Consider the following 21918-nt stretch of genomic DNA (forward strand, 5'->3'; position numbering starts at 1 on the left):
AAACACGAACACCACGAGAACTGTATCGGACCGGCGTGCCGATACAGGTGAGCCACGTTGGCGACGAGCAATGGGTCTTATCTCTGGCGACTGGCCTTGAGGTCTGAGCGCTGTGAGACCTAAATGGATGTCGATACAGTATGTAAGTGCGAGTGGCAGCAGCTTGCCTCGCCGATCCGCAAAAACGTTCAGGACAAGATGTTGGCGGCTCTCCCTTTTTTGCTGCTCCTTTCAGTTGTATCTTCATCTTCAATTCCCGTCATTCGATCCGGTATCAAGCCCAAAGGACACGCGTTAGCAAAACGTATCACACCGACACAGAACCCTCTCAATTCACCACCCTGCGACTATGGAATCAAACCAAAAGTCTTCATCATCAGCATGTTCGACAGCGAAGAAGATGCATGGTGCAACATTCCAGACTTCAACATCCTCGACCAGAACCTCACCATCCCCGGCTTCTCCCCTCTCTTCCCAGACGCACACTGCACCGTCGATGGCTCCGTCTGCCAAATGACAACCGGGCAAGGCGAGATTAACGCCGCCGCGTCCATGACCGCTTTGTGGATGTCCGACTGTTTCCACTTACGGTCCACCTACTTCCTCATAGCCGGCGTCGGCGGCGTCAACCCACATATCGCCGCAACAGGCTCCGTTACATTCGCCCGCTACGCCGTCCAATTCGATCTCCAGTACGAATTCGCTCAATCCCAAGTCCCCGCCAACGCATCAAGTGGCTACTACCCCCAAGCAGCCGAATATCCAGACGAAGAAAACCCTCGCGACTACCCCGGCGAGATCTACGGCACCGAAGCCTTCGAACTGAACGACAACCTCAAGAAACGCGCCGTCGCACTCGCGAAACGAGCAACCTTGAACGACACCTCCGCAGCGCAGACCTACCGCTCCAAATATCCCTATGGCCCAGCAAACCTCCCACCCACAGTCGTCGCATGCGACACCGGCACATCCAATAACTTCTTCTCCGGCAGCGTCCTCGGCAACGCCTTCGCCGCCTACACCAAACTCCTGACCAACGGCTCAGGAACCTACTGCACCACGCAACAAGAAGACAACGCCACGCTCGAAGCCCTGCTGCGCGGCCACCTCGCGGGAAAACTCGACTTCCACCGCATCATCATCATGCGCACCGCGTCCGACTTCGATCGAGCGCCGCCGGATGAGACGGAGGTGTTCCATTTGCTGTATGCGGAGCAAGGGGGGTATGGGCCGAGTTTGAGGAATCTGTATCTTGCGGGCGTGGAGATTGTGAGGGATGTTGTTGGGGAGTGGGAGAAAGGGGGTTATAGGAAGGGGGTTGAGGCGGGGAATTATGTGGGGGATTTGTTGAATAGTTTGGGGGGTGAGCGGGAGCCGGATATTGGGACCGAGGGGATTTGGATTCATTGAATGGGTTTGTGAGTTGTAGTAGTGTCGGGATGGGAGACAAGGATACGTGTGGCTCTTCTGCCGGATTAGCTACAATTGCTAGACGTACAGCCAAAGCGCTGCCATCGCTCAAATAGTACATACCTCGCGCTATACCAATACACCATTCTGTCTTCCATTTTCCCTCAAGAATCAAAAACACTCCGCAGCTGAATTGCCATGCTACCTGGGCTTCAGATACCGTCCCTGCCTCATCTCCTCCCTCAAGCTGTCGCTCTGACTAGGCAACGGTCCTCTCTTTCTCACACTGCCGCCCGCGCCGCTGCCTTGACCATTCATGCCTTGCATCAAACTTGCTGGCGGAGGGAAGCCCGGCGGCATCATGCCTGGAATCATCGGTGGAGGGAAGTTAGGCGGTGGCATAGGTGACTGGCCAGGTGGGGATTGGTTGTATTGCGGGTTGAATAGAGCTGAGAGGTCCGGTGGTGCGCCGTTTGGTGGCATGGAGAAGGGAGGAGGTGGTGGGAAGTTTTGAGGGTCGTGGGCGTGGAAGTCTGGTAAGCCAGGCGGTGCTTGGGGTGCAGCAGATGCCAGACCGGGTAAGCCAGGGAGAAAGGATTGTCCTGGAACCTTTTGATCCTCCAATCCATCCGCTTCATCATCTGCTTCGGCTTCTTCTTCCTCGCGTCGGCTCTGGGCCTCGGATTTCCGCCAAGTGCCTTGCTTCTCAGCAGCTTCTTGGCCAATGTGCCATTTGTCGTTGATGTAGGTATTCTCACCCGGCCGCGGACGTGTCCAGAAACGCGTGGCACGGTCGTTGGAGCCAGATGCGAGGATGTGGCCCATGGGGTGCCAATCCATGCTCCAGATGTTGTACTCGTGAGCGAAGGTGATTTTGTGGGCGGGATAGAGAGTTTGTGCGGGGGCGTCGGCGGGATTTGGGGAGTCGTAAGGAGAGATGGCGAGGGCGGTGCCTGGTGGCGGATTTTGCTCGTCGAGGAGGTAGTGGAACATTTCGCCGCTGGAGCTGCCTGAGGTGAGATAGTTGGAGTGGATGGGGTGCCAAACGATGGAGTTGATCTCTTTGTCGTGACCCTTGAGGAGGAAGACGTCTCGCATCATGTGGATGTCGAAGATACGGACAGTATTGTCTCTGGCGCAAGATGCCAGGAGGGAGCCGCGACTTGGTTCGAATTTGGTCATGTTGACGGTGTTTTTGTGGCCTTGAAGAGTTGTGAGACACCGACCAGTTCGAGGATCCCAGAGCTTGACTTGGTGGTCCTTGGAGCCAGAGACGAGTAGACCCTTGCTCGGATGCCAGTCTACGCATTTCGCGTCCCATTGGTGTCCAGTCAGTTGCGATTCTTCCTCGCCACTGGCGAAGTCAAAGATCTTTAATGAGGCGTCGTCCGATGCGGTCACGAATTTGGTATCATTCGGAGCGAATGAAAGGTCCCTCACAGGATCTTCGTGGGCTTGGATCGCTTTGACGTTGTTGAAGTTGGTCTGCCAGTACTTGACGAATCCATCCTGGTCTGCAGATATGAGCCACTCGTCGTTGTGGGCATACTGCACTGCTCGGACTGCCGAATCGTGCGCTTGCATGATAGTCTCGAAGTTGAAGCCAGTTCCATTCCAGAGGGTAAATTCGCCGCTTGTAGAGCCAGTGAGGAGCCGTCGACCTTCTGGAGTCCATTTTACGACATTGACAGGATGCCGCACCTTGTTGAAGGAAGAGTGTAGATGTTTAGCAGGGATCGAGTCGACTGCTTTGCCTTTGCGTGCAGCGGGCGGAAGCATAGACGCCACATAGCTCAGAGTCGGTCTCTCCGCTTCAAAGCCTCGTAGTCCACTGCCCCTTGGCCGGCGGTCGGGCAGCCAGTGCACGTATGTGTTGCCGATGTCAGTCGCATTACCTAGCACGAAACCTGGGTTAGCATTGTCTACGCGATTCATGGTGCATATACAGCAATGCGAGAGGCGCGTCCAGATGTGCGACCTTGAGAAGATGCATTGTGAAAGAGGTGAAAGGGTCACATTCCGCTTGCATTCCTCAAAGCTATTCATAGGCTATGGACGGGGTCCGCTGCACTCACGTCTGCTTGGTCGTCCACGACTTCGGGGGGCATGGTCAAAGCCGCCATGATCTTGATATTCGCGATCCATGGCGGCGGTTGATGATGTTGTGTTACTTCAGCCCTTACAGATGTCCGTATTGAGGTTCAATTTGTCTGATTGCGGGCCTGTTCTTCTGCACAAAAATTCGAGCGAGAAGTCTCAGTCCTGGATCCGGTCCAATCCACACATGCAGGGTCGTTTCTTTCGATGATGCTGGTGATGTCTTTGCGGCTAGTCTACCAGAAGTTTGGTGAAGTTGAAGTCGCGAGGGAATAGAGTTTCAGAGTCTCGCTGCCAAAACGTCTGGTACAGTTCTGCTTCCACGTGACTTACCCCGACTTCTATTCACTCATGTCGCGCCAAGTATCTGTTCCCGCTATCCGTTGAGCTTGACCAAGCTTGACGCTGCTGCTTGACTCGTCGTGCGACCCAGTTCTTTCTGCCAACACCTCCACCACGAGCCCTGCCGGATCAGCACCAATCCCAACTGCCGCATGATCCACGACGAAACCCTTCTGCATCTGCCTCGGACATACAGGCTCTGGCAAGAATGATATGAACCCCTGCTAGTGGCATTCCTTCTGCTAACTATATATAGTTGTTATTGTGGGCCTGCTTCAAAACACGCTGTACGCGTCTTGATTCCTACATTCTTCGATACAGCAATACTAAAGAGGATATTCTCAGCCTTTAAGAAGGGCTAGATATAGGCCCTTTATAAGCACGTATACTAGCTACTTTAGCGGATTGCTAAGAAACTAGATACTTTAAAACATGCTATATCTTAGGTTATTATACGCCTAGAACGCGAACTACGTATACTACCCTAACGAGGACGCCCTCCTATAATTATAACCCGTAAACGACGTCGTCTTGTAAACAGACTAACTACTAATACCTATTATAGGCGACTTAGACTAAATTAAATTACGCGCTTTAAGGACCTTTTTTATAACTTACGGACGATTCGAGTAGTACTTATAAAAGAAGGCTATTAATAATATATAGTAAGGAAGAAGCTATAGCTTACGGACAAATATAAGGTAGTATGGCTATAATAGGTAAAAGAGTACGTCGACTAGATAGATAGGTAGTAGTTAAGGGTTTTATAGACTAATAAAGCCTTAATTCGCTATAGCTACTTCGGATAGGTCTATATAATAAGAACGGTTAATAAAGCCTATTATATAGACTATATTATACTACACTTCCATAAGTACTTAGCCTATATAATTTAGGGCTATATATTAGTAGATAGACCGAAAGAATATACTATATTCGATACTAGATTAATTAATAGGGATATCTACCGTTAGAAGATCGTTCTATTAATATAGGCTACTTACTAAAAGTAGTAATAAAAGGATATCTTCTAATAGTAGTCTTTAGTAATATAAGATAACGTATCTATTTATAAGGCTAAGGCTATATTAGCTTTATTTAAGGACTGTTATATACAGCTCCTTATATAGCTAGTAAACTTACTAGATCTTAATCTAATTAAGAATCTTTAGAGTCTTTTAAAGTATAGGGTTAGGCTTTATTTCCCTATAATAAGGGTAGAGGTTATTTAGGCTATATAGACTAAATAGATAAGGCTATCGATATCTAATATATTAAGAATCTACTAGAGTATTAGGGAAAGATGTTAGGCAGTAATCGATACTAAAGGAGGCCATACAAAGTGGTGACCCACTTATTCTTCCATATATAGCTAGATAAAGGCTGAGAAACTAGCAGGGGTTCATATCATTCTTGCCAGAGCCTGTAGACGTGACAGCGACATCCAGCCTTTCCCCTTCGAGCATGATCATCTATAATGAACGCGTGGACAAGAGCGTGGCAGTGTGGCAGCGTCTTGCGCAGAACAAGGTGGTATGATGCAAGTGTCTATCTACCACTCGATAAGGACATGCACTGGTGTGACCTCCGAGCGGTCCACATTGTGCCTGTGACTGCAGGTACCGGCGCCTATCGTTGGCGAATCTAGGTTTCGAATCGCCTGACAAGGCGTGTTCAGGAACAGGCTATTGGACTTGAATAGATGAGCTTGTGACGTGCGATCTCATGCCTCAGAGCATGATGACGTACGCTCATATATCTCTACAAGGCAAGTATATCAGTGTTCGTCTGCCTAGCCACATTCTTCTCACTTTGTTTCCTTGCCCCTGAATTTTGGTCGTCCTTCGAATTCTATCAATTGTCGACCACTACAGACAACAACATGACGAGCAACGTCAGCCTTGTGCGCGGAGCACTCAAGCTCAATCCTCACTACTCTAGGAACGGTCTGAAGTCTTACGTTCACGCTCTTCAGAAATGGAACATCGGCCCAACAGTCGATGGTCCTTACTGCATGGTCAACCAGATCGAGCAGCAAGGTCAGCAGGCTATCTTCAAGAAGTTCGGAAAGAAGATGTTAGTACTCACACCTTCGAACGTACTCCACTCCAGCTGACATGGCTGTTCGATAGTGGAGGCAGAGCTCATATCAAAGGACATGTCCTTGCGAAGAAAGACAGCTCTGGCCAGACTGGAAATGTTCCTGTGCGTAGAAATCCTCATGTCTTGACAAAGTCCCTGCTAATGACCGCGAAAAGGCTCAAGACGTCGAAAGTAATGCTGAGTATCTTGCCACTGTTGGCATCGGCACCCCAGCCCAGAACCTTGCCCTCGATTTCGATACTGGCTCTGCAGACCTCTGGGTTTGGTCAACAGAGCTCCCATCATCTACGAGAAGTCAATACGGGAGCCAGCACACTATTTTCGACTCATCTAAGAGTTCTACGTTCAAAAAGTCGTCGGGCTCTACGTGGCAGATTCAGTACGGTGATGGGTCCACGGCATCGGGTGATGTTGGGACAGGTATACTCAATCTCTATCCGGCGAACGTTGATCGCACTCACAGCCAATACTGACCATGACAACAGACAATGTCAACGCTGGCGGATTAGTCGTTGAGAATCAAGCCATCGAGTTGGCAAAGACTTTGAGCGCTCAATTCGAACAAGGACCCGGCGATGGACTGCTTGGTCTTGCATTCGTAGGTGTACCGAAGTTTGGTGCGTGTGTACTCTGCTAATGCTCATCAGGGCAGCATCAACACCGTCCAGCCCACCCCAGTCAATACGCTTGTGGAGAACATGATTGCGCAACAGGACATTCAGCAAAACACAGAGCTTTTCACTGCGTACCTGGGCAGCACCCCTCCAAGCAGCAGCTCGTCCGGCTCCGGCACTACCAGCAGCAGTGGTGATGCTGAGAGCTTCTACACCTTTGGCTACATCGACCAGCAGGCTACCAATGGCCAGACACCAACGTACACTCCGGTTGATAGCTCGCAAGGCTTCTGGATGTTCGACTCTACTTCTGCGAAAGTCGGCGAGAAGACCGTGACTCGTAGCGGCAACACCGCCATCGCTGACACTGGTACGACGCTTGCCCTCGTTGGCGATGACTTGTGTGAGGCGGTGTACGGTGCCATCCCCGGCGCGAAGCAGAACACACAGCAGCAAGCTTGGGTGTTCCCAACCAGCACCGACCTCTCCTCCCTCCCCAAGATCCAATTCGCCGTTGGCGACAACCTCTTCACCGTGAACCCGGAGGAGCTTCCATTCCAGGACCTAGGCGATGGCACATATTATGGTGGCATCCAGTCTCGCGGCGATCAAGACTTTGACATCTTTGGTGATGTTTTCTTGCGGTCGGTCTATGCGATCTTCGACCAGGGGAACAAGCAGTTCGGATGTACGCAGAGGGCGTCGACTCTGAGCTCTTCCAGCTCTTGATTCTAAGAACGCTCGGGCTTTACAGAGGCTGTAGACCTTAGAGTTGGACAAGGCAGACCGCAGAATAGTTTGATGAATTGACGACGACACGTGATGCATTCCCACGACTTTTGGTACGCGGCAGACGCGTTGTCTTGTCTTTACTTCTTGTCCGATGTTCGACTTTCTTCCTCGCCACATCCATCGCATTGCAGCACCCTTGTGATACAACAAGATCCAGAGAGACGAAAGCAAAGTCCAACATGTACTGAACAGGGTCACAGTCACGATGCTCGCAGGAAGCCGTTCTCTGCGCAGACTCAACTACGAAGCGGCATCATCCTCTTTCTGATACTATTGATCTACTTCAAGAAATGACCGTTCGTCTTGGCCAGAATATCGTCATAGTAAGGCTGGAAAGCGAGCCACCCCTTCTCTGGAGTTCCAACTTGCGAATAGCTGTACGTCGCTTCCTCTTCCGGAATGAACGTCTTCTTGTGGCCACTACCTTGGGCAGCCGCATCTACCAACAGCTGGGCATGGCACGTCTTATCCAGTGACAAGAACCAGAAGGCAGCCGCATCAATCGTTTTACCGACCTGCAATCATCATCAGCCTGGGCCTCTGACCGTTTGGGGGAAATGCTTACGGTGAGTAGTCCATGATTCTGCAAGATGATGGCCTTCCCCTCTCCGAGGTGTTCTGCGATGCGCTTGCCCTCCTCGCGGTCCAGGACAACGCCTCCGAATTGGGGATAAACAGCATGGTTCTTGTAGAACCGCAAGCTATCCTGCGTGATCATGTCGAGCTCTCTGCCGAAGACGCTGAAGGCCTTTCCATAGACGCTGTGTGCGTGGCCTGAGAACCGTGAGTCAAATACATCGCCTCAGCATCGTGAGAATCTCGACATACACGCTGCATCGACATCCGGCCTAGCTTTGTGGATTTCAGAGTGGATTGCGAAGGCGGCCGCATTGATCGGTTCCTCCCCAATCACAATATCACCATCTTCATTGACGAGAATCAGATCCGACACGCAAATCTGAGAGAAGTGCTTCGACAGAGGATTCAGCCAGAAGTGGTCAGTCAAGATTGGGTCCCGGACAGAAATATGACCAGCTACGCCTTCGTCAAAGCCTGAAACGGCGTCAGCATTGCTGGACATGACACCTTCACTCCACTACCAACCTCTCTCGGCGAATACACGATACGCAGCGGCCAGATGTTGTTTTCTATACAGCCTCTCTTCTTCCAGAGACTCGAACTTCGGGTACGAGCGAATCTTCAAAGGTTTGCCAGACTTGTTGGTCTTGCCTAGTGCTCCTACGCTGGCGTTGTCCTTTGATTCGGACACGAGTGTTGTCGCGCTTGGTGCCATTTTGCTGGTTGCCCGAGAGATGCTATTTCGAAGGCAATTGACTACTCAGAAAGCCGCCAAAGAGGATGACATTCTTGCTCACAACTCTTGTGGCAAGGCCACCGACCTCGCTGCCCCGCATCGACATAACGTGCTTCATGGCGAGCTTTAGGCCGAGCAAGCTCCTCGAGACGCTGCTATTGGCAGAATTGCACGTCGGCCAGGGAAGATCGAAGTTCATCAGTGGATTTCCGAGAGAGGTGCGGAATTGCAACGGAAAAGTAAGCAAGTACCGAGTCTCTTGACACTTCGTCTCGGCACCACGAGCATGAGACGGGCCGATGCCAGGTCTCGACATTTGAGACGACCATGTCCAAAGCGAGCAGAACCATCACGACTTTGTCGAGACGGACGAACATCAAGCCGCCGACAACTCACCATTCAACGAGCTGCGAGCCCCATTGATAGGCGACTGGCATCCACCAGCGTGCATCAACGCCGCAGCAGTGGCAGGACCCGGCCCTTCTTATCTGAATACCAGGGAGGACTATACGCAGACGTTTACGGCGACCGCCATCCGCTTGTTTCGAATACGAACGCCAATTCGAATAATTCTCCGATGCATGGCTTCTTGGTCGAGCACATGGCGCCAGTCTGGACATTGACAGGTCATTGGGAAAGATACACCAACGATCCTTCCGATGCAGCCTGATACTCCTTCGAATGCTTGGTATCTCGCTTGCTCATCGCTTGTGATGGGAATACGAAGGAGCTCTTCTCCGTCGTTTCGTTGCCCTACACTTTAAAGAATGGTTGGGAAGCTGGACAGCTGGATAGCTTGACGCTATCGACGGAAACAGTGGGTCGGCAGCTGTCAACCACTCTATACTAATCCTGGCTCGTGGTTTATGGGGTCTGATGCGGCTGACCTTGGTAATGGTGCCTTGGAAGATAAGCGAGTTTCAACAGGACAATGCCGGCTTTTGAAAATATTGGCACGGTCTCCAAGCTGACACGATACTGAGTAGATCTATGGACTTCGAAGTGCATACGGTATGGAGTCATGTGCACTGAGCCACCACCGAGACTGCGAGGGGACAACACTCAACTTTGCTCGTCCCACGTCTCGTCATCTTCCTACAGCAAGGCCGCTGGGGGCTTGGAATCAGCTTCCTGCGATTGTGCCCCGATCAAGTGTCATCTCCTGAGGCACGCGCAGATTAACTGAACGAGAGTTTATACACCTACGCAGTCTTGCAGAGGTTCCAAATGGCTACAGCTACCGTCCGGGTGGTTCCAGTCGAATGGAACACGCAAGCATGCAAGAGCACGTGTGAACGTCTGAGACAAGACCAATCACTTGTACAGCGTGTGAAAATCAATACTTCTCGCAGCATAGCACATCATGCAACGGCACGACGGCTGATCGCTTCAGCACGTGGAGATCGGCAAGATCCAGCAAAGTGGTCTCGTCAAGAGTTTACACTTGGCTGGACAAAGGGCAGAGTCCGGCACAAGCGATGAGAAAGTCGACAGCTGGATGCGACAAGTTACCAGGAACGGCAGGTCAAAATGTTGCAGGATTGCTGAAGCGCTGCATCGGGCATACCGTGTCTCGAGGTATCGACCGTTTCGGACGAGGGAAAGGAACTCGCCTTCGACTCGTGAGAGAGGGATGCAGCTGCACCTCCGCGACTCTGCGTCTCAGGAAGCCCAGCCGCGGTGGCTCACTGAGTTTGATGTTGAGGCCGGGGCCCTTCGAGCTGCCCTCGTCGAGACAGCAGGTTTTCCTGTAGGCTTCCAAGAAGAAAGCCACACGAAGGCGCCAAAGCCCTTTGCGGCTCCGCGGCTTGTGCCAATTGGCGGCGGCGCAGGATTATGGGCTTGCGGTGCATCGACCTTTCTAGCGCCATCATGGAATTCGGTAGCTCGCCCGCCTGGCGAATGTGCTACGGAAGTCGTCTCACGCTCCGAAAAGGGAAGATCAATTGATGTCACAGTAATAGTCGCATCAGCTCTATTGCCTGGCAGGTCAGAGGCTTACGGGAAACATGTACACAAATCTGTCGTCATGCAGGAGATCAGCACAGATGGATCACCAGGGCGAGATTTGCTTTCCTGTCAAATCGTCGGTGATGGCGCATGAGCAGGTGAAACACGTGCGTCGAAGGCGCAGGAAGAAAGCTTCAAGGTGAGCTCGGTTCCAGACCCGATCAGACTCCAGCAACAACTCTATCCGTCAGTGCTTGGCCCAATCCGGCACCCCTGGTTTCCTAAACGGTTCTGTGGCGCGACGGCGCGCCGGAGGCGTTACAGGCGTACCGCCGCTCTTGACGACCGTTTTGACTTCGTGCGTGGCAAGCTCGCAACGACGCCTGCTTTCTGCTGGATGCACCGGTCAACACACGCCGGCGAATGCTGTGCAGCAGTGCAGAGTCCGGCGTAGTCGTCTCCTTACACTGGCATGTACAGGCCGCTCTCCGAGTCGAGCCTACGGGCTGGAAAGACGTGCCTGGTCCGCTGAAGATTGAGAGTCGAGAGCAACGGAACGATTAACAAGAACCCGGACTATAGACCGCTTCTTGAGACGAGATGCTCACTATTTTGAGTTGCGCCTCCTGCAGTCACCCATGACCGATATGCTTCCGGCCTCGTGTGTGACTCGCCATATCTCGCGCGGCCGCGAGACTCCTAGCCGCCATGAGCTATTAGCCTTTGGACTTTATGCCACGCTCTCATATGCAAGCGATCGAGTCTTGACCGTCGCTGGCAGGCTGCCCGGACGAGCTACCGAGACCGTTCGGAGGATTTCAGGTGCATGTTTGTCGCGTGGATGCTGGGAGCTCCCTCGAGACACAAGTACCCTATCCTCTCTCCCAGAAACTTTTCCTGTGGTCTCACACTCCCCAGCATTTCTATCCACCACATCTTTCCGTACCATTGTCTTCATGTTGTTCAACTTCACCGTTTAGAGATACCCCATCAGCGATTGCTTCTAGAACAGAAGCTTGAAGCTGCTTCACAATGGTCGCCATCTTCAAACGCAAGGGCAAGGCAGCCAAGGAGGCAGAGAAGAAGGACAGCGAGAAGCCTGCCGAAGAAGCTCCCCCCAAGCCTACTTACAAGCATGTACCAACACACGCAGCTTCAGACTCTGTGGGTCAAGGCAGCAGACTGGAGGACAAGCAGGATCGAAACCACATCGCCATTGCCAGTCGGAGACGAGCAGCCAACTCCATGTACGATAGCACCTTGGGCAACGCCTCGTTCCAGCAATCGATTGCCCACGAACTGGCTCACGGAACGCCTTCTCCAATGACCCCATATGGGTCTCAGCCACGCTACCAGGATGATATGTACTATGGCGAATTCGACTCGCCTCAGATGGCTGGACATCCAATGACGCCTGGCCACATGAGGATGTCACGACAATCGGGCGACTACTTCGCTCAGTCTATGCACAGAGGACGATCTTACGAAAGCCGCGGCAAGGGCAAAGAACACGGCTACGGAACTCCTTACTACTCAGACTCTGGCTATGAGTCTGCTGGTCCACCATCTGGTCTGCCGTCCCGAGACCCCAGTCTGCAGAATCTCCAGGACCTCGAAAGACAGTACATGAGCCGTGACAACAAGGGCTTGCTTCTACCAGAGCCTAGGTTCAGCGAAGACTTCGCCAACATGTCTATCGACACAGATCAACTTGGGGTTGCCGATGCGGTGGTCGCTGCGAAAGAAAGTGCGCCCAAGAACTCTGGCAACGTCTCGCCTCTGGATCTCGATGCCGACTCTCGGTCTACCAAGTCGACCACTTCAGTCAGCAAAAGGACAAGGTTCGAAGACGACCCAGAACCAATGCCCGAGCTGGACCAGCTGGAGCAACATCGTAATACTTCGTCTCCAGTCGTTGAACAAGCTCCTGTATCCGAAAGCAAGCCTGTCACCGTCAAGCCTGAAGAACCCACCGAGTCTCCAGTCGACTCTGCCAGAGGCTCACCAGTCGAGTCCGACGCCGAGTCTGAGCAGAATGAGCCATCGCCTGTCAAGGCTGTAGATGAAAGCACAGAGGTCACTGCAAGCCCTGCCGAGGTGAAGCAGCAAGCGGACCAAACCGAACCAAGACCATCGACTCAGACCATTGCTGGAACCTCTCGTGCCTCCGTCTCTAACGATCGACCGAACCTGCAAAGGATGTCATCCGCCCCTAGCACCCGACGTATGACGCTGCCTCCCCTTACCATCTTGGAAGGACTTAAGGTCAACAAGAAGGGATTGATCTTGGACGAGGAGGGAGACCCAATTGGACAACTCATCGACGGTGAGCTCTTGGACTGTGTTCGACAGAAGGCCAATGGAAACGGAGAGGTTCTTGATGAGTACGGCCGTGTGGTTGGCACTGTCAGGACCATCCCTGCGGGTGCCGACATCTCTCCTGTCGTCGCCTCCCGTCCAAATACATCTCACCACGCTGGCCAAGCTCGTGCCCAGAATGGACGCCCACAACTCGTATACCACACCCAAAGCGAGTCTGCTGTCCCCCGGCAATCACAACGCAAGAGCACGCAGGCCCGGCCTGAGGTGATGCCAGAGGAGGCCGGTTCTGAGTCTGTCTCACGGGACTTCGCTGAACAACCAAAACGTTCTGCACCTCGCACTGCCAGTGAGAGAAGCCTGGCTGAGCTGTCGAAGCCTTATGCTCGACCAACCATGACCTCGGTGCCTGAGAACAATGTCCCCGAAGAAGATGCCGTTCCTGACAGCCCTGGCCTTTACGCCTTCAAGGGTGAGCTTCCGGCCGATGACAAGCCTCAGGAAGATGCCCGCATGAGATCTCGTTCGCCGCCCACGCAAGTCCACCCAGCCAACCGGCCTGCGCTTGCTGGTGGCCATCCTTACAGCCAGATGTATGCTCCGATGATGTCAAGCCAAGTCTACCCAGGAGGAAGGATGGGTCCCCGTCGTGCTACTACACAGTTCGCTGGATATGGCTCTATGCATGGTGGACTCTCAGCACCCAGGTTCCCCCAACACCGACCAGCCCAAAGTCCATTGAGCAGTCATGGTATGTACCTCTTCTCGCCTTCGAATCATGTACTGTTGCTAACATCCATACAGAGTCTAGCCCTCTCCGAAGCGACGCTGGCTTTGACCAAATGGAAGGTGGCCGCCCACCCATTGCTCACTCTCGTGCAAACTCTATGCACTCTGCCGCTGGCAACAGCAACAAGCCCCGTACTTACTTCACGCACGGTGGCAAGGTCACTGTCGACCCCAACGCCCCTAAGCCCGAGAAGGCTGCGGAGAAAGCCGAGGAAGCTCACAAGGAGGAGGAGAAGCAACCGGAGAAGAAGAAGAGGTTCAGTGTTGGCTTTGGCAAGAAAGACAAGAAGGAGAAGGAGAAGAAGTAAATGTTGTCGAATGTGGTTGACTGTACTCTTGGATGACCATCTTTCCTATGTATTGGGTTGCAGCGTTCAGCGAGGCGTTGGGTAGCGTCGTTGACGACAGAGGTCACGACGAATACATTCGGAGGACATGAACATTGTGTCATTATCGACTTCTTTCATCTTTGGAGGGCCAGAATACCTGACCCAAGGCTTGGCTTGATGTCGGGCTCATAGCTTTTACTTCCATCAACGAATTTCCTTGATATCCTATCGCCATACAAGACCTTCCATTCGTTCTCTTCGCCTATTCCTCAGACCATCAAAGCATCTTCTCGTGCAACAACTCCACGTGTCGACATTAACAAACCTTCTCAATTCTAGAACAACACCTTATTCCGCGCCATCATCGTCAGACAAGATCTTGTGTGGCACACAGCTGTTACTGTATCCCAGCGGCACGGTATCGCTCGTTGTGCCACGTGGGGTGCAAGAACACAAGTTCGGGCATGGCGGCAGCCACAGAAGGCCAGATGGAGCTGTTCGGCTTCCACCGAGCGAGGAGGCGTTGCCGGATCAGAACCGTCGCCCGACGGCCTTGCGCCATAGAATGGAGACGCGTTGTGCGCCTCTATCACGACGGTGCGAGGGTTGTTGTTTTTCAGCTGAAGTGGTGAAAATGGGAGCGCGATCTGGACCCTGGATTTGCTTTCGGTTGCTGCCGAAGACGGGCCGCTCTTCGTGGGGAAGGGCTCTGTGCGCCTGACGACCACATGTCTTGCGATGGCGAGTGACTTTGTCACATGCTAATCCAATCTTCATCGACACACCTATGACCAAAAGGGTGGCTGGATGTCATTTCACCTGACTGCAGCTACATGCTTCACGAAAGACCATCCGCCGGCACCACACATCTCAAGGCTACTGCTCTTGGCAGCCAGGTCACCATGATTGCTCCCACGACACCTCGATGATAAGCTAAGCGACTACGAGGAGGACAAAGCAAGCATCAGATCGCATCGCACCTACACCCTATTTGCCAGCAGGCTAGCCTGGGCATTTAACATTTTCCGGACTCTGGAAGTCCGACTTCAACGCGACCATGAATACACGCAAGCCAATACAACCCGCGGCGACAACCAACGTCTTGTCCATATCGTATTCCACCTCCGGCAAGCGCTTCATCACCGGACTCAGCGATGGTATTCGCATCTTCCGAACAGACAACTGTCTTGCAACCCACGAACCGACTACACCCTACGAACTGGGCATCTCCATTGCAGAGGTGCTTGACGATCGCTACTGTGCCTACGTTTACAACCACAAGAACCGAAGCGGTGGACCGAATGTGGTGGTTTTCTGGGATGCTTTGTTGGATCGAGAGTTGAGCAGATTCGATTTTCATGAGCCTGTTCTTGGCATCAGGTTGACTTCGAAGTGGATGGCCGTTGTTTTGGAGGAGCGCACGGTGCTGTTTCAGTATCAGCGAATCCACCTTCCAAGGCTGCCGACGCCGCCAGCAGAAGACGCAGGCGAAGAAGAGCGAACGCCAGCCGAGGACCAGCCTGTTCGAGCCCCGAATCTGGTCCATTCGATCTATCAAACCACCGCCAACACCTACGCCCTTGCATGCCTGTCTAACGACTTGCTTGTTCTACCTGCCAAGACATTAGGCCAGATCCAACTAATATCGCTCAAAACAGGTGCTTCGAGCAGCAAAAGAGTGGTCAAAGCCCACAGCCACCCACTTCGATGCCTTGCCTTGTCCGATGATGGATCTCTTCTCGCCACCGCCAGCGAACAGGGAACACTCAATCACGTGTACAACACCACGACTCTGGATCAGCTCGCTAACTTCCGACGTGGCGTAGATCAAGCAATCGTGCATAGCATGGCGTTCAGCCCCGGCAACAGATGGCTAGCCTCCACAAGCGACAAGGGCACTCTTCACATTTTCGATCTGCGACCACCAGATGCTGCTGAAGTGGCGTCGATGGCGAAGGAGAGACAGCATCGTAAATCTCGATCCTACGCCGAGCACAGGCTGTCTGGTCCAGACTACTACAAAGACTCATCGTCTGGCATGTCAGCCGGTCGCTCATCGCCAGCACCTTCGAGCGCGGTTGGTGGCGGTGCAGGGACGGGTTATCAAGGCAGCGTGCAAGAGTACTACGGACTGCGACCACCACCTGTCTCCGCATCACCCCCAGCGAGAGATGCCGCCGTCTCAGCCATGGCTACACTAAAAGCCAGCCCCTTCGCCCCCAAAGTCTTCAAAGACATCCGAAGCATCGCATCAGCGCCTTTCTACACGGGAGAAGATACCCAACATTGGCAGAGTGGGCCTCCGTATAGTTGGACGACAGCACCGAACGGCACGAAGAAGCGAATCAAGAATCTTGTCCTACCGCTGCCGAATGACCCTGCTGGGAGACCGTCGAAGGGAATCATCACGTTCGAGAGGGAGGTGAAGGATGGGGATGGAGCGATTGTCTATGTGGTCGGCGGTGGAAGTGATGCCAGATGGGAGATGTTTGAGTTGTCTCCTATCACGACTGCTGATGGAGAGCGTATAGGAGGATGGGCTCTGAACAACAAAGGGTTCAGGAAATACTTGAAGAGGCAGTTTGTTTGATCAGGATGAGAAGAAACAAGCCTGTACTCGCTGCAATGGATACCTCCACTTTTGGCGCTTACGCGCCTGCACCTTGCCTCGTCCTCCTCAAGATCCATCACAACCTCCTTACGATCCAGGTCTCAGACCCCGGTGCAGTCACTTCCCCTCATCCCCACCACCCTTCGACACCTCCCCACCAGTCACATAGTCCAACGTCGCCATGTACATCACAAACAGCGTGAAGCTGAGGTACGTCGCCTCGACGAACTTCCAGACGTACTTGGCCCCCGTCCAAACCCTCTCACGCCGCAGTGCCCTGAGCTGCTTGCGCTGGTCGATGGCGTGAAGGATGCGGGAGACTTGGGCGGTTTCTTGTCCGGTGAGAAAGGTGCCGACGGATGTGCGTGGTTTCTTGAGGAGTTTGTGGGCTGGGTACTTGGTGCTGGCTTTGAGGGCGATGGTTGCGGCGGATGAGGGGCGTTGTTGCTGCTGGGTGTGGATGTTGAGGAAGGTGCGGGTTGAGGCTGGTCGGAGGTAGGAGCTCGCAAAGGCGCGCGCTGTGCGTTTGGTGTTGGTGGCCATTTCTGGAGTTTGATGGGGTGAAGAGCGGTGCGAGGTGCCCTCGAGTCGTTGCGGATGATGTGGCGCGCTGCCGGTCGAAGCAGTCACGGTATGTCTGGAGCTGATGCACTCAAACTTGCTTCTTTCGGGGGGAAAAGAGCTTAGGATTCTCAGAGATGATCTGTAGGGGTTATAGTGAGGAGAGGTGAAGTCTTCTCTCAGCGCGACCTTTCTACGGAAGCTTAGCGCTTCACATGCCGCTCGCTTAGCCCACATGGAAGGAACGACCATTCACTCATTCACTCAAGCTTCCTCATGCCGAAGAAGTAGTTACCCCAGTCTTCGCTCCCAGCAACCTCCCCCCATCCCAAGCCAGGTACATAGACTACACCCATCATCTGCCATCCATTCCCGCCAACCGTCACGTCCAAATCCTGTCTTCTCCTCGCCCACTCGCGCAACTCTTGCGGTTGGATGTACTGATTCCACTCATGCGTCCCCCTGGGCACCATCTTCAACACCTCTTCCGCCATGAACTTTGTCGTAAACCACGATACACCCGTCCTCGCAATGGTGGATCCCACAAGCCATCCTCCAGGCTTGAGATGAGGCAGTATGCTTTCGAGGAAGGCAGATGGACTCTGGATATGCTCGATGACCTCGAAGATGGAAATGATATCGAATCTGTGCTCCGGCGAAGCAGGCAGAGGAAGCTGCTCGATCGGGATATTCAAATACGTGAGGCGATTCGGCTCGAGCAAAAGCGGATCGGTTCGCTGGTGTTTCTTCGCAACCGCAATGACCTCTGGCGTGGGATCAATAGCAGTGACAGAAGCCGCATTGGGTAGTCTGGCAGCAGACTCTGCGAATATGCCTCCTCCGCAGCCAATGTCCAAGAACTTGAGCTTCTCTTGCTGGAAACCTCCGTGGCTGTTCGCGCATTTGCGGATGAAATCGTGTCGTAGAGGGTTCATGAGATGGAGGAGGCGACTTGAGCCGTGGGGATCCCACCAGGATGAGGCAAGGGCGTTGAAATGGGAGACTTCTTCATGGTTGACGGAGCTTTGGGTGGAGGAGGTGGTGTTGATGTTCGCGTTGTACGTCGCGTACGTTCGCTGTGTGGGATGTACTCGTAGAGTCGGCGTAGCGAGGCATCTCTCGAGGGCAAGACAACGCAATTGGGTCGGGAGGGTGAGGATTCGGTGGGCAAGCGTATTGGACGCCATTTTGATGGGGTCGTTGCAGAGGATGTTTTTTGGCAGCGCTTGAACTGTTCATGTGACGTTGGAGTGAGGCAACTTTTGCCGAGCTCACCCAGGTTGTTCAACCTCACTCCAGCTTGCCAGTTGACAGCATTCACCGATCATCACCATTTCATGCATCCCAATTCATCAGCAGCCATTACTATGTACGAGCAAGAATGCAAGTGAAATGCTATCCTATTTTCGTTTACTCTGGCAGCGTGACTGAACGCTGATGCGGCTGCAGTAGTAAGTGTGTATTTCTCTCCGAGAGCCATCCTATCTTCCTTCTCGTTCACTAGCAACGCTGTCCTGCATCGTTTCAACCTAGATGTGTCAATCGTACCGTGAGGCTGGTAAACAGAAGACTTGCACCTCTACGGGCACTCGATCAAGTTGAGGTCTTTCTTACCATGGCCCGATCCAGACTGGCTATCGCTACTTACCCGCCCTGGCCCTCCACGACTTACGGATCAAATCCGGTCGGAGAGGTCTACCTTATTATTTCTGAAATGTATCAGAATTGGCTCCATTCGAGAAAACGTTGATTCATTACTCTACCCTTGAGTTCCCTTCGTTGGCGTCGCGTCTCGACTCGCTCCACCGCCTTTCCTCATCAGACTCTGGAAGTACTCCTCCAGCTTGTCGATCGGCAACTCCTTACTCTCCGATGACGACGCTTTGGTGCTGGTACTGGATGGCTCTTTCGGCGTCCCACGATCCGCAGAAGGCCAGCGATCTTCGTTGTAGTCCCTATTACTACGAGGTGGCTTGGGCGTGGAGGCTCTCGCTCCAGTTGGCGACAGAGGAGATTTAAGGGACTGCGTGGTGGGAGGTCGCTTTAGTCGCTCAATGGCTGCTTCGGCACTTACTGTGTCGTAGCTGACGCCTCCGACGTTGAAAGACACATCGCCCAACTCATTCAATGCGCCAGTGGTCTCGCCTGTCGGCATACCGACTGAGCGGCCAGTGGATGAGACGCTTGTAGTAGACACGCCTGTCGACCGACCGCTGGCCTCCCGTTCCCGATCCTGGGCTTCGAGTTGCTGGAGATGTTCACGCATCTCTCCGAGGAACTTCTGATCTGGCTTGGTGGTGACCTCGACCTGAGGTGGCTTCGTAGCTTTGTGAGCTTGGGGATCTTCCACACGCGTTTCGTAGGTTCGCACTGCTGATGGGGCAAGTTTCGATGGTGAAAGTGGCTCGTCTGGCAAATCGTCATCGACTGGGGAACTCTCGTACACCTCCGCCCCCCCATTCGCCTGCTCTGGCTTGGGCTCTTCAGATGTAGGTTCGAGCTTTTGAGGTTCAGGTGGAGGCTGTAAGTCTGCCAGCCATGCCCCTAGCAAATCCTCTGGAGCAAAGGTCTCACTCAGAGTTCGTATGAAGGCCACGCTGTCCCAGCCAGCAGGAATGACTATTGCCATGCGATCCATGAATTCATGCTTCGGTCCCAGATCCTCCTTCTTCGAGCTGTCTCCTGAACGCGCAGCCTTCGGACTAAGTCCTGCCAGGTCAAGACCGAGCGAGCTGTAGACGACTTTCTGCCCTTCAGACAAGGCACTACCAGGCTGTTGAGGAGGCGTACTTGAGCTGGTATACACTAAAGAGCTCAAGGGATGCAGTGGAAGTATCGCCGTGCGCAAGCATTGCGAAATGTAGTCGAAGTCATCCTCTTTATAGCCTTCCTTGAAAAGATCCTCCTGCGATTCGGTATGCTGTACCACAACCGTTATTTGAAGTTGCGCATCTTTGATGACATCCATGGGATCGGTCGCAGGGACATCGGGTTGTAACAAGGCTTTCGCAAGCACCTGTAACCATCTTCGCAGCTGGTCCAAAAACTTCCACGGCTCTTTCCAGCTCAACAGCACACACACCCCGGGTCGTCTTGCCTCACCATCTGCCTCTTCTAGCATCTCTCCATCCGCATTGTTATGGTCTCCCGTCTCTTTTTGCGCCAGCAATCTCCGCAACGTTCCAACATACTCCTCAGTCGGCTCGGGTAGAGTGTGCACCTCCACCTGCGCGACTTCCTCCGCCTCTGCTCCCAGGACCTGTACACCAGCGCCGCCCTGCGGCGGCGGGGAGAACAGCTTCACGTGGCCATATCCGTATGCATATCGATTGCTCAATCGTAACTCTCCTTTCGGTCTCTGCTGCTTGCGCTCCTGATTTCGTGCTGGTGGCTGAGCGGGCGGCGGTCGGGTAAGTGATTGCACAAAGGCTCGTTGATCGTCAGGTGAGCCGCCGCAGACTACGAGCTCTCGGTGTTGAATAGCCTGCGTTCTGCTTCGAGCTTGGGCTTCCCGTGTTTGTCGAAGAAGGCCAGACCAGATATCAGTACGTTGTTCCTTTTTGCGCTTGACAGGGCGGTCAACGGTCTGACGGGACATTGTCGTTGTGGCCATGTCTGAAGGATGTTGAGAGGATCAGGTCCAGGTTGATGTCCTGTTGGACAGGGATTACGGTGGCCTAAGCTTCAGTTTGACACAAAACTGCGGAGCGCCAAGCCGGAGGTGAGTGAGTGAAGGCCAACGACTTCGTTCCCACAACCCGTAGCCATTGACATCAAACGACACTCCTGTTTTTGCTCGACCGCATCTAAGGACTTTCGAACATATCTAGGTAGTGTACTGGATCATGGTCCTCAAACTCCGCCTCGCGCGCGTCTCCACGCCGGGCGGCGCAAAACGACACAAGCCCTTCTACAACATCGTCCTCGCCCAAGCACGATCGGCTCGAGATTCAAAGCCAATGGAAGTCCTGGGGACATATGATCCGATCCCGAAACTTCCAGTGGGTGCCGAGCCGGGGGCAAGGAAGATCAAGGATATCAAGGTGGACGTGAGCAGAGCGAAGTATTGGCTAGGAGTGGGCGCACAACCGAGTGATACTGTGTGGAGGCTGTTGGCTATGGTGAGTAGAGAAAACGAACTTGAGCAGAAGTGGCATGGGGGCTGATCGTTTGGGGCCGTAGATCGGATTGTTGGAACCAAAATACCTACCTTCGGGACCGCAGACGCTGAAGCAAGTGCGATTTCCTACCCATGTACCGAAGAACGAGGGCGACAACTCGACAAAGGCGCAGAGGAGTCAACGGCAAAGGAGCGAAGAAGGAGGTTCAGGGCCAGTGATGCAGAAGATCCAAAGTGAGATCGCGGCAGGGAGGTTACGAGACGGCGCGAATGCAGGTACGACGAGTCCACAAGATCCGAATGCTTCATGAACGAGGGATGTCTTGGCGAGACGAGAAGAAAACATCGCTGGAAGTCAAGGCACGGATCGAGCACTCCCGCAATCATCGCCTGCCGATGCAGGCTGGAGGCAAGCCGACGTCTCTGGTCTGGGAGCTGGCGAGGGTACGCGGCATTGAAGCTCGACGAAGTCCTAATGCCTACCGAGGACGTGCACATTTGTACGATAAGAGACGGTTGCTGTTTTCATCGAAGACAACATTCAGAGAGCGCAGAAGGCGAAGTAT

At 53.3% G+C, this 21918-nt stretch overlaps 11 protein-coding genes across 11 annotated transcripts; 6 read left to right on the forward strand and 5 right to left on the reverse strand.

The window, feature by feature from the left end:
• Positions 1-381: 381 nt before the first annotated feature.
• M409DRAFT_17964 (uncharacterized protein) lies at positions 382-1410 on the forward strand (the record flags this gene model as incomplete). Its single annotated transcript, XM_033804294.1, has 1 exon — positions 382-1410. The coding sequence occupies one exon, from the start codon at positions 382-384 to the stop codon at positions 1408-1410; it is 1029 nt and encodes a 342-aa protein (XP_033672617.1).
• Positions 1411-1611: 201 nt separating this feature from the next.
• Positions 1612-3555, reverse strand: M409DRAFT_63335 (uncharacterized protein; the record flags this gene model as incomplete). Its single annotated transcript, XM_033815549.1, has 2 exons — positions 1612-3317; positions 3486-3555. The coding sequence occupies 2 exons, from the start codon at positions 3553-3555 to the stop codon at positions 1612-1614; spliced, it is 1776 nt and encodes a 591-aa protein (XP_033672618.1).
• A 2176-nt stretch (positions 3556-5731) lies between these two features.
• On the forward strand, positions 5732-7295 carry M409DRAFT_17966 (uncharacterized protein; the record flags this gene model as incomplete). Its single annotated transcript, XM_033804295.1, has 5 exons — positions 5732-5925; positions 5982-6054; positions 6108-6372; positions 6438-6550; positions 6600-7295. 5 exons carry the CDS (start codon positions 5732-5734, stop codon positions 7293-7295), a joined length of 1341 nt encoding a protein of 446 aa, XP_033672619.1.
• A 341-nt stretch (positions 7296-7636) lies between these two features.
• M409DRAFT_63337 (uncharacterized protein) lies at positions 7637-8652 on the reverse strand (the record flags this gene model as incomplete). The annotated part of the gene is made up of 4 exons (XM_033815550.1): positions 7637-7873; positions 7924-8132; positions 8187-8411; positions 8463-8652. The coding sequence occupies 4 exons, from the start codon at positions 8650-8652 to the stop codon at positions 7637-7639; spliced, it is 861 nt and encodes a 286-aa protein (XP_033672620.1).
• Positions 8653-9900: 1248 nt separating this feature from the next.
• Positions 9901-10777, forward strand: M409DRAFT_50388 (uncharacterized protein; the record flags this gene model as incomplete). Its single annotated transcript, XM_033811518.1, has 2 exons — positions 9901-9993; positions 10067-10777. 2 exons carry the CDS (start codon positions 9901-9903, stop codon positions 10775-10777), a joined length of 804 nt encoding a protein of 267 aa, XP_033672621.1.
• Positions 10778-11655: 878 nt separating this feature from the next.
• On the forward strand, positions 11656-14039 carry M409DRAFT_50389 (uncharacterized protein; the record flags this gene model as incomplete). Its single annotated transcript, XM_033811519.1, has 2 exons — positions 11656-13693; positions 13747-14039. The coding sequence occupies 2 exons, from the start codon at positions 11656-11658 to the stop codon at positions 14037-14039; spliced, it is 2331 nt and encodes a 776-aa protein (XP_033672622.1).
• Positions 14040-15117: 1078 nt separating this feature from the next.
• M409DRAFT_50390 (uncharacterized protein) lies at positions 15118-16650 on the forward strand (the record flags this gene model as incomplete). The annotated part of the gene is made up of 1 exon (XM_033811520.1): positions 15118-16650. One exon carries the CDS (start codon positions 15118-15120, stop codon positions 16648-16650), a length of 1533 nt encoding a protein of 510 aa, XP_033672623.1.
• A 138-nt stretch (positions 16651-16788) lies between these two features.
• Positions 16789-17214, reverse strand: M409DRAFT_17970 (uncharacterized protein; the record flags this gene model as incomplete). Its single annotated transcript, XM_033804296.1, has 1 exon — positions 16789-17214. The coding sequence occupies one exon, from the start codon at positions 17212-17214 to the stop codon at positions 16789-16791; it is 426 nt and encodes a 141-aa protein (XP_033672624.1).
• A 278-nt stretch (positions 17215-17492) lies between these two features.
• M409DRAFT_17971 (uncharacterized protein) lies at positions 17493-18419 on the reverse strand (the record flags this gene model as incomplete). Its single annotated transcript, XM_033804297.1, has 1 exon — positions 17493-18419. One exon carries the CDS (start codon positions 18417-18419, stop codon positions 17493-17495), a length of 927 nt encoding a protein of 308 aa, XP_033672625.1.
• Positions 18420-18991: 572 nt separating this feature from the next.
• M409DRAFT_50392 (uncharacterized protein) lies at positions 18992-20845 on the reverse strand (the record flags this gene model as incomplete). Its single annotated transcript, XM_033811521.1, has 1 exon — positions 18992-20845. One exon carries the CDS (start codon positions 20843-20845, stop codon positions 18992-18994), a length of 1854 nt encoding a protein of 617 aa, XP_033672626.1.
• A 232-nt stretch (positions 20846-21077) lies between these two features.
• M409DRAFT_63341 (uncharacterized protein) lies at positions 21078-21663 on the forward strand (the record flags this gene model as incomplete). The annotated part of the gene is made up of 2 exons (XM_033815551.1): positions 21078-21353; positions 21415-21663. The coding sequence occupies 2 exons, from the start codon at positions 21078-21080 to the stop codon at positions 21661-21663; spliced, it is 525 nt and encodes a 174-aa protein (XP_033672627.1).
• Positions 21664-21918: the final 255 nt, after the last annotated feature.

Source organism: Zasmidium cellare, assembly GCF_010093935.1.
Source record: "Zasmidium cellare ATCC 36951 unplaced genomic scaffold M409scaffold_4, whole genome shotgun sequence".
Lineage (NCBI taxonomy): Eukaryota > Fungi > Ascomycota > Dothideomycetes > Mycosphaerellales > Mycosphaerellaceae > Zasmidium > Zasmidium cellare.